Source organism: Poecilia latipinna, unplaced genomic scaffold, assembly GCF_001443285.1.
Source record: "Poecilia latipinna isolate Pla-1442-1.1 unplaced genomic scaffold, P_latipinna-1.0 Scaffold53, whole genome shotgun sequence".
Classification (NCBI taxonomy): domain Eukaryota; kingdom Metazoa; phylum Chordata; class Actinopteri; order Cyprinodontiformes; family Poeciliidae; genus Poecilia; species Poecilia latipinna.
In genome coordinates, this window is record NW_015112669.1 from 208,948 (window position 1) to 219,732 (window position 10,785).

The 10,785-nt window shown below is 40.9% G+C and overlaps 1 protein-coding gene and 1 non-coding gene across 4 annotated transcripts in view; both read right to left on the reverse strand.

Moving 5' to 3' along the window:
* Positions 1-49: 49 nt before the first annotated feature.
* The window catches only part of lzts2a (leucine zipper, putative tumor suppressor 2a), a 48,868-nt gene continuing 38,132 nt past the window's right edge, over positions 50-10,785 (reverse strand). For 2 of the 3 annotated variants that reach the window (XM_015052280.1, XM_015052297.1), the window contains 7 exons: positions 7,657-8,305; positions 5,167-5,820; positions 4,928-5,050; positions 4,426-4,572; positions 3,801-4,301; positions 3,050-3,154; positions 50-2,956 (listed from right to left, as the gene is read on the reverse strand). In XM_015052280.1, coding sequence (XP_014907766.1) covers positions 2,774-2,956; positions 3,050-3,154; positions 3,801-4,301; positions 4,426-4,572; positions 4,928-5,050; positions 5,167-5,820; positions 7,657-8,274 — 2,331 coding nt within the window. In that variant the 5' untranslated portion in view covers positions 8,275-8,305 and the 3' untranslated portion in view covers positions 50-2,773. The remainder of the gene's footprint in view (positions 2,957-3,049; positions 3,155-3,800; positions 4,302-4,425; positions 4,573-4,927; positions 5,051-5,166; positions 5,821-7,656; positions 8,306-10,785) is intronic. The other variant, XM_015052288.1, reaches the window with a different exon arrangement.
* On the reverse strand, positions 9,725-9,797 carry trnav-cac (transfer RNA valine (anticodon CAC)). The gene has a single exon. It is a non-coding gene; the product is annotated as a tRNA-Val (tRNA).

Here is a 10,785-nt window from a genome sequence, read left to right on the forward strand (position 1 = left end):
AGTATCAGGAACACAAATAACTTTTAAACATGTTTTTTTTTTTGGGGGGGGCTTCACTAGTACTGATATCTAGGAAACTAAAACAGTGCTGAAGTTTACATACACTCATCATGAGCATGAAAGTTTTACTGTGTCACTGATTCATTGAAAACATTATTTTTGGTGTGGTGGGATGATTTTTATGATAATCGCTTCCATAAATCTTACAAAAACAAGATATGTTTTTGTAAGATAAGTTTAAATGTTACACTGGTTGATCCATTCCAAAATCAGTTCTGATTTAAGTTCAGGATCAATGTCCTTCTGGGTCAAACTTTGGAAATTCAATTCACGCCTTTTGTGATTGTGATCAAACAGCTCAGTCTTTGTCCCGTCTTATAAAACGTTCCTCAAGGTGAGCAAATAATGGAATGTTTTCAAAATGTAAAAAAGCCAAAAGATAATGTTTTGTCAACAATGTAATTAGTTATTACCTTATTGGAAAATGTAAGAACTGTGTAAATAAGATTTACACAGTTCACAGAGTTTTCATTTCTTGAGATTTAGTGCATTCCAATAAGAGAGCTAAATGCATTTCACAGTAATTAATTTAATATTCCTTTATATGTTAATATATAAATCTATACAGCTAAGCAAATTATATTCTACATAAATATTTTTCTGTAGATAATCCTAAAATAGAATCTCATGACCTTCATTCGGTAAGAGTGCTGCAGATTGTGCTTTCTTGAAAAATGAATGTGACTATTATGCCAACTTATACACCCATCTGGTGAGTAAAAAAATATTCATAAGAAATACAGCCCTATTATAATATTATGCATATTATTAATATATATTTAAAATAATTTCCTAAAATGTTAGAACAATAACCTTTGTTATTCACCAGCTGTTACATTAATGGCTTGATTACATTTAGAAGCGAAAAAAAATGTGTTGTGTCATTGGCAGCTGTTAAGTTATCGATCACTATTATAATTATTGGTCACTACAATCCCCGAAAACACAACAAAACTGGTTTAGGAATAATAAAACATAGGGAAACAATAAAACCCAGAACACAACTCTACTGAAAGTGTATATACGAGGCTTTAAAAGCTGATAAGTGAGGAAACAATCCAAATTAAATAAATTATAATTATATTGACAGTAATCATATCTCCAACCAGAATTATGCCAAAAGCCTGTTGGTCATTACAAAAAAAAACAAAAAAAAACAGGAGTGAAGTGGAGCTCACTAAGGGACATTTATCTAAATATTAGTAGGGAAGTATATACATATTTGAATGTCTATGTATAACTTTGAACCTGTGCAGATTAAACAAAACATTAATTTAAATTTGCAGAACCAATTATTATATTTTCTTCCTAAGGCATTGTTTTTTGCTTAAACTATTTAATCCTGAAAAAGAGAACGGTTTAAACGAATAATCATTAAAAGAACTAAGTTAGCGTGACATTCACACCGATAATGAGTGTGTGTAAACTCTTGACCTGCACTGTGGGAGTCGCAGAGAAAAGAAAGAAATCCAAAACAGAAACTACAGGCATGTAGTAAATCTTTGATGCCGCACAAGATTGCAATCCTGCACTTTTGATACTGGTTTGGATTTGGTTTCACCCTGGTGCTAATAGCTGAGATAGATAAAAATAGCTAACAATGAAGCAGAAAGTTGGAACTGGGAGAAAAACAAAGAAAAAAAAAGAGAAATCTTTATAAACCCCGCTGATATCTGCCATACTTCACCTCTTCCCCCGAGCTAAATACGGGCTCGCTGCATCGTCTGAACCAGTTTTATGAGGCACAGTATGACTAAAAAACATGAGTTCAAAGTGAAAAACTAGCTTTTATTGGATCCTGGAGTCTTGGTGGGGAGCAACAGAGTGAGATGTCCACAAGTAAATAAACTGTGAGCTCAAACATCAAAGTCGAGCTTAGTTGGTATCACTTTTCAGAATAATCCCATACAAAAAGAATACTGGAAATCTTGGGTAAAAATCATGCCAACGTTTCTCTCGGTGAGCTGAGCAGAGTTGAGTTATTATGTTGCTTCTCTCTGAAAACTCTGATCACCACACATGTGCTGTAATAACACAAACTGCAGCCAAAATGCCTAAATTACAACAACATGTCTTCTAACTTATTTACAGGTTGGTGGTAAATGAGGAATCTAAACTGTCAATGCTGTGAAGATTTTTTTATTTTTTTCTGCGGCGCCGTCGTTTAGATTGGTCACTGCTAACTGAGCTGCTGTGTTGACGCCTGAATATACTGTACATGCTGGTGGCCAGGTGTTTTATATTGCAAGCAGCCAAGAAGCTTAAGTGCATGATCATGAGATTTTTTTGTAGGGAATATTTAATATATATATATATTTTTTTTTTGCTTTAGGTTCCTGTTTAATTTAAATACCCTGATTTGAAGATATTCTGAGAATGACAGGCTAATCAATGCTTTTGGTCTCAGAAAGAATGCAGTCTTTGTGCTGGCTTTGTAGAGGTAAAAACCTAATAGAAACACTGCAGGAGATGCCAGGAGATGAATTAGTGAGGCGTATCATGGACTAACAAATGCACCTTTGGGAGATGTTCCCTTTTTAACAGTGTTCAGAGCTCGGTCTGCGCTCCATGTAACACCACATTGAAGCTAGTACAGCATTTGGTCCACAGTTCAGTGTTTGGTTTGCATCTTCAGGAAACTTTAGTGAGTTTTCTTCATGTTGTGTGTGTGCACATTTCACTGGATTGCGTGCGTGTGCGTGGGGGTGTGTGTCTAGATCTCAGTGGCAGTGATTTCCTCAAAGTGGATGTCGTTGCTGCCGCTGCGGACCTCGTAGTCCTCCATGTCCCTGTTCTCCAGCTCCAGACTCAGCTCCCTCATCACGCGCTCCAGATCACGGTTGCGGCGATACATCTGGATGTAGTTCTGCTGCAGCTGCTTTTGGTAGCGGATTACCTGGGTGTAAATAAAATATGTGAGGAAGCAACGAACAATGTAAAACAAAGAAAAGAAACAGATTTTCATTTAAATTAAGTTTTTTTTTAATACTTTCTCTTTCTCCTCGTGCCAGACCCTCCTCTCTTCCTCAAATCGTGACCGCTGCTCCTCGCCAGTTCTTCTCTCATACATGAGCTCGGCTTTCAGTCGATCCACCTGGAAAAAAAAATAATTATCTATTTTGTGTTTCAGTGCTGAAACGTGTGGTTGGTGCACAGGCACAGATTTACAAAACAAACAAAAAAATAGTTTATTTAGGCTTTGCTTTGTCAGCAAAAGCATTGAGGCTGAGGAGTGTTGTATTGTCATGTGTAAATTAAAATGTGTATGTATAACTGAATTATTAGGGATTGATACAGGGTTTCCCTCAGTGTATTATAAGCCTGGCGGGCCACCAGGCTTTACTTGTGCCCCTGCCAGGCTTAGCATTGTTAATTTATTAGTTGGTTTTTTAATGATTGACTTAATAGTTGGTGTTTAGGTATTAATCTTCCAAAAATGCATAACTATGAAATGATACTTACAAATTTCCTGTCAACTTTAAACATTTTCTAACTCAAAAACACAGCGGGTGGCTGGACGGCAGTCGTAGCGCCATGAACACCGGGTTTAACAAGTTTTCTGCGGGAAACCCTGTGATGTGATCATATGTTTTTTTTTTTTAAGAATTTGACCTATTTGCTCTAAAAATAAACTGAATTGTATCCAAAAGGCAGTTTGCTAAAATATTCATTAAAATTCCACTTTTTTTTACATCTATTTTTGTTCTCTGTGCCACAAAGAATTGCCAAAAAAGAAGTACCTGCTGTCTGAGTCCCATTAGCGTTTCTGCATTCTGCCTCTGAGCCTTGGCTTCGTCGCTCTCTCCGCCCCACACCAGGTAACCGTCCTCTCCATCACGGTACATGCAGGGGCTGGGGCCTCCCCTTCCCATCACAACTCTTCCCTGTTGAAACGACAGGCTCACGCCGAGCCCCTTCTTGGGCGCGTTCCCGCTGTGATTGGACAGCGTGTCGCGGATCCGACCCGATTCGTCCTCGAGACGGCTGACCTTTTCACGCAGCAGCTCGGCTTCGCTCTTGCGTCTTTGGAGTTCGTTCTCGCAGACCTCCAGCTCCAGGGATCGCGTCCGCAGGGCCGTCTGGGCCTCTTGGGTTCGGCCCTGGCTCGCTTGCAGCTCGGAGCGAGCTTCCCTGAGCTGGGCCTTGAGCACCACAATGTCGCCCGCTTTCTGGGTGAGCTCAGACTGGATTTCTTTCAGCTGCTGCTTCAGGAGCGAGATCTCTCCCGACTTCTGACAAACCTGATGAACAGCAACAAAAGCCTTATACCAACAAAAAAGAGAGACATACAGCAAAGGTTTCCTAGTGAACTCAGAGTCACTGCGATTCAGAATCTGACCTTTCCAAAGTCACATTCTGACTCACCTCCCACTTCGTCTCCTCCAGACGGGGCCCCAGCTGCGTCTGCTCCCTCTGGATGGTGGCACACTTTCTTTCTAGTGTTTCTCTGTCCTGCAGCAGGGATGAGAAATCCTCCTGCAGCTTCTTTTTCTCCTGCTGCAGCTGGAATACCTGGGAACGAGCAGACACGCAGGTTGGATACGAAGGTCAAATTTTCACATGACGTTTATAATCCCTGAGACAAAAAGACAACGTAGTCAGGTTACTTAAGGCTGACATTTTTTTCAAAGAGCATATTTTGTAGACTATTGAAGTTTAGAAAACACATTTCAGTTGCAGAACTTCAAAATGTACAATCCCCCGCGGCTTTGAAGTCGTTAGAGATCATCGGTGAGCAAACAGAATCCTAATAAAATACATTCAGGTTTGTGGTTGTAATGTGACAAAACGTGAAAAGTCTAAAAGGGGAATGAGTAGCTTTGCAAAGCGCTGCATAAGACGTAAAATGTTTCTGTGTCTCACTTACCTGTAACTGCAGCACCTGCTGTGCTCTCTGAGCTTTCTGAGACGTCTGTTTCATCTTGACTGCACAGCTCTGCCTCAACTCCTCCATCTCTCTCTCACACCGTCGCTGCTTCTCTTCATACACCTTCCAACGCAAAAAGGCACGAGTGAGATGGTTTTCTGAACCGGCGTCGACATAAAAGGCTTTATTGGACATTTTAAACGAATTTTGTTCGTGCGACGGGGATGGCGACGCCCCACCTGGCAGATGGCCGCCTCGTTCTCGTCCAGGTTTTCCCGGAGCTGTTGGAGCTCCAGGTCTCGCTCCCTCAGCTTCTCCTCCAGCTCCTTCACCACCACTTCGTATCCCTCCACAGGCGGCGGCGAGTGCCCACAGGACCCGCTGTCGGAGAGGGGCTGCCCGCGCCCGCTCAGCGACCCCGAGCCTGTGCTTTTGCTGAAGGAGGATCGTCCGCTGTCCGAATTGCTGTGACCGTGGCCGCCGCTTCCCCCTGAAGTGTTGCGAACCAGAGCCGACACCGGCTCCACCGAGCCCCCGGAACCAGACCCCGAGCTGGATCCCTCGCTGGGGGCCAAACTGTAGCCCGTGCTGCTGTGAGTGGGGAGGCTGGAGAGGGAGTTCCTCCCCGAGTCGGACATGGAGCAGGACTGGCTGCTGCGAGCGTTACGGCCTCCGCACGAGTTGGTTTTCCCCTCGGAGCTGGAGCTGCAAATGTTGCCGTTTGTGCTGCTCGTGCCGTTGGGGGCGGCGAGGGGCAACAGGACGTTCAGGCTGGCCTGGCTCTCGGACAGACTGCTGCCTCCTGGCCGCGGAGACAGGTACTGCACCGAGTGACGGTTCTTGGGGACGACAGGTTTGAAAGCCGTGGGACGAATCAAGACTTTCTCCATGTTCTGAAAGGGAAGAAAATAAAACAATTGATCATTTATGACTTACAAAAAGCTCATCTGCACTACTTTACTTATGCATACTTATTACTTATGCAAAAACAAAAATTAACCCCACCTTTTCCTGTTTTTCTACTTAAGAACGATTACTTATTACATTACAGAAAATCTAGATGAAATAAATAGCACTACACAACACAAACATAAAAGCTGTAGCAATAATGTGATATGGAAAATTTTAATGAGTATACTTATAGGCACTGCTGTATATTCTGACCTGGCACCGCCGTCAGAATAGCCTACCTACAGACTTCACTATACTGACATTCTTATCGAACGTAAATAAGTAGATGGAGTAAGAAGAGAGGACATTTGATTAAAGGTCAAAGAAGTAAGAGAGTGAAGGTCCAGTAGAGATGACACAGAAAGCTTCTTCTGTTCTGTAAGCATTTTTTAATGATGTTCCTTCAGGTTCATTAGATACGTCGATAGACGTAAGTGATTTCTGACACCGATCGTAAAGCGTCTGCAAGGTGAGTCAACTGATCCATCTGAGCTGGTCTGGCTCAACGGATCGATGGAAATGAGCTAATTAAATAACTTCAGACTTTCTTATGAATAGAATCTAAAGATAGGCGAAATCAGATTGAAAAAAAAAAAAAAAACATTAAGTGTCCGATCACGTAATCCCGAGCTGTAACTGAGCTGTAACGTTGTCCTTTAAAAGGACAGAGGTCTCAGTGCTTACAGTACAGAGAGGGATTTAGTGTCGTGCTGATAGTCAAATAAAGATTTCCGGTTCAGTAATCGGTCACTTTGCATATAATCGCTTTGCTTTAAATGCGTCTGGACAAAAATAAAACCATCTTAACAACACACTGCGGTGTTCCTCTTAGTAACAGTCTAAGATGTTCTGACATGCGGTAGATCAAAACTGTCATAACCAAAAACAAATACTGAAATAAATGTCTCAACAGAATATTTTAAGTGAATGGAATCAAGAAATGACAGTTTTCCACTTAAAGAAAATAATGATTTTCAATTAACCTTTTCAGTTATCTTCTTGTTTATGTATGTGTTAGATTGTAAATATGATATTTCTTTAAAAATGTATTTACTTATTGTATTTATTCTTGATTTCTCTATGTTAAACTCGGACATAGGCACGGAGTAATAATGACAATACTCTAATTGATCAAGAAATTCCTGGCTCCGTAGTTAAACATAACCTGATAACCATTAGCCATTGTGATTATAGCAGTGCTGTTTCTACAACAGTTCTGTAAAAAAAAAAAAAAAAAAAAATTTTAAAAAAATCTTAAATACTTTAGGTCTGGTTGGTGTTTATCACTCTGAAAATGCTGTAAATGTCTATTCCATGAGTTTGGACTCCACCATTTCACAGTGGGACAGTGTGTATGGATGGAGGAAATTTAAGACCATTATTGGCCCCTCTTTATAAGTTATTGACCATCAAAGATATCCTCTGGCATTATGTTTCATATTCTGCAAAGTCTGAAAAATGATGGTATTAATAGCAGGTCTCCAAGAACATTGTCTGTCAGCAGTCTAATAAAGATCAAGTGGAAACACCAGAAATCTGCAGATAAGTCAAAAGTGGAGTATTTTTTAGATGAAAAGAGAAAAGAAAAGAAAAAAAAAACAACTTATTTTTGAAGCACAGTGCAGTATTATATTTTTAAGGTTGGTTACTAAATACATTAAGCAACACATATTTCATTCAGTTTAATTTGTTCAAATTTCCTTTCAACAGATTTTTAAAAAAATAAAAACTAAACAGTTTGACCTTTGTTGAATCCAAATATCTCATCATCTCCTCACCTTCTCCAGCTGTCCAGACACGGGGACGAGTTTGGGAGGAGGCCCGCCGATGTTGCCGTTCACAGTCCCGCTGTCCTTTTGGTCCTCCGGGTCGCTGCAGGGACTGGCGACGGTCAGCACCAGGTTGTCGTTCCAGTCTCCGAGAACCGCCTCTTCGCTTACGTATCCAAAGTTTGCGTTGGTTCCACCTCCGGCTGCTCCAGCAGCCATTCCACCCCCACCTGCACAGGCAGAGTTTCCAGGTCGCGGATGCTTTTTGGTGGGCAGTGGCGGAGGGAGAACCTGGGTTTGAGGCTGTGTGTGGTTGCTGTTGACCAGCAGCTGCTCCAGGGAGCTCCCGCTGCGGAGGCTTTTGTCCTGCAGCCGGAAGCAGCTGGTGGCCGGCGTGGAGCGACGTGGTTTGTTGGCGAATTCGCTGCCAGCCCTGCAGTGCCTCTCTTGATACGTCCTGCCTGATATGAGACTGCTGACTGAACCCATGGCTGCGTCGGCGCTGCAGGCCCCACAAGGACCGGAGCAAGGGTCCGAGGGGGAGTGGGGTGACAGTGGCCGGCACTGGTGGAGGTCAAGACCTGGATTGGGATGGTCACTCACAGGGAGTGCCTGGACCAGAGCCATGGCAGCCTGACCGCATCAGACAAACAGCACACTGACAGGAGAGAAGAAACAAAGATATTACAGTCACGTGCTTTAAGTAGAACAAAACTAACCCTGAGACATGTTTTGCAACAGGACTGTATTCGCGTAAATAGGTCATCTTAAGCCTTTATTTAGAATATTTTCTGTTTCAATGGCATCAAAGCCAGTATATGTGGGTCCTTAGATTACTAAAGGAGTTAGAATTTGGCCCCGATGAGTCACAACCTTTTTCTGATCATTCCTGCAAAACAGCCGACAAAAAACAATACAACCGATTGAGTCATAAACAGAAAAAATTGAGAGTTCGGAGCCAGAAAAATATGAGGAGGAATGAAATCCACACTGAATGGCAAGATCCCAAGGGATGGAGTGAACTGTCAGCATCTTACTGATAAATTGAGAACTTTTCCATTGATTTTCATTTAGATATTAATCGAATTGACAAACCTGCAAGAATTTGTATGCATGGGCACTAAAATGGCAAGATAAACAATGTTTGTGTCCAAGAAAGTTCCAGAAAGGACTACTTTTAATTTGGATGAACATTCCTAGAACGAGTTAGAGTAAAAAAAACTGGGATTTTATTTCTAAATTGTTTAAACAGCAATCCTTTAATTCACAACCTCTATATCAGGGGTGTCAAACTCAATTTCACCGAGGGCCACTTCAGCATATTGGCCCCCCTCAACGGGCCACATTGACGGTACAAATCAGGAGTGCATCCCTGCTAAAACACACCCCAGACAAAAGGTTGACTTCCCTCATTCAGTTCTGTAGAGGCTTATAATGAGTCAATGGTCCAGGTGTGTTAGAGAAGGAATCCATCTAAAGCTGCAGATGGTAGCTCTGGAAAACTAGACTTGGGCACCCCCAGCATAAATGTATAAAACTACAATGTTAAAAATTAATTAAACACCACCTCATATTGTTAAATAACTGATTTTATGTATTGAAGTTTTAAATATTGCATTTGAGTTTCCATGGCCTATAAAATGCTGGGGGGCCACATGTGGCCCGCGGGCCTCGAGTTTGACAGTGCATTACGCCATAGAACTGCCAATTGGTAATTGAAGTAAAGTAACTTTGATTTCAAAGAAGCCTACATTGAAGTCGATTGGCAAATGAACCATCATGAAAGAGGAAGGCTCTTGTTGTCTCACTGCACCCCAAGAGATGCATAACCTACAAAAACTGTTTCTGTCCAGTTTTGAACCAGAGACCTTTTGCATGTAAAGCAAACATGATAACCACTGAACTAGTCTGCTTTGTTTCAGTTTGAGGTTCCAAAGTTGATGATGTGAGATGCAACGCATGAAAATTTCAACTGAGGCTTGCACTCAGATGCCTGGATTCAGAGTACAGACCATGACACCACAAAAGCTTTGTTGACCTTTAGTAAACACCTGTGATGAATAGAACATGCAAAATCTGTTTCTGTCTGGTTTCGAACCAGAGACCTTTTGCGTGTGAAGCAAACGTGATAACCACTACACTACAGACACTCATGCTCTTTGGAGTGTTCCTGGTAGATGATCCAAATTTTGTTAGAGACTATAGTCAACAATGGGCATGGAACAATGTCAAATACTTACAGATCCTCTCAGAGAGCACAGTAACTTGGTGACCAAACTCTCAGACTTATACTTGTACCTAATTTCACATTACAGTCCATAAACTAAGCCTGGCATCAAAAAACTGTATTGAAGATGTCATTAGCAGAGACAAATGGTTCTACAGAGATTTGGTTAAATGGCTAAAAAATAAAATCAATAATTACAAATAAAAAATGGTTCAAAAATAAAATTAACACATTAAAATAAAAAATCTCTGAAATACAATCAACACTTGAAAATTAAAAATGGTTCAAAACTAGAATCAACCCTTCAAAATACAAAATCTCTGGAAAATAAAATATTATGTATGTTGTTTTGAAAAACATTGGAATATAAGCACTTTTATCAAATCTCCATTGTGGTAAGATCATGTAAGTTCTTCTTAAATCCATGGAAACTCAACAGTTTGTAAGGTAGGTGAGTTAGCTCAGCAGGTTAGAGCACCGTGCTGGTAATGCTGAGGTTGTCGGTTCAAACCCTGTATGGGGCAATTCATGTGTAAGGTCTTTCAGACAATCAACACTTCAAAATAAATAAGGGTTCAAAAATAAAATCAACACTTCAAAATAAATAAGGTTTCAAAAATAAAATCAACACTTCAAAATTAAAAATGGTTCAAAAATAAAATCAACACTTCAAAATGGTAAATGTTTCTGTCTGTTCAGTCCATAGAATCAATACTTACAACTGGTTAGGAAGCACATTACAAACCTTTGGTTGAAATGACGAGTTAAATTTAAGTCTCCATTACAGACCAGAGAAAACTAAAGTTGTGTTAATCTATTTGAGGAGCCGGTAGTTTATCTTGAGGAAATAAATGATGATACAGAAGTTAATTAGACTGTAACATGCTCAACCACTGTGGACGTGGCTCCGC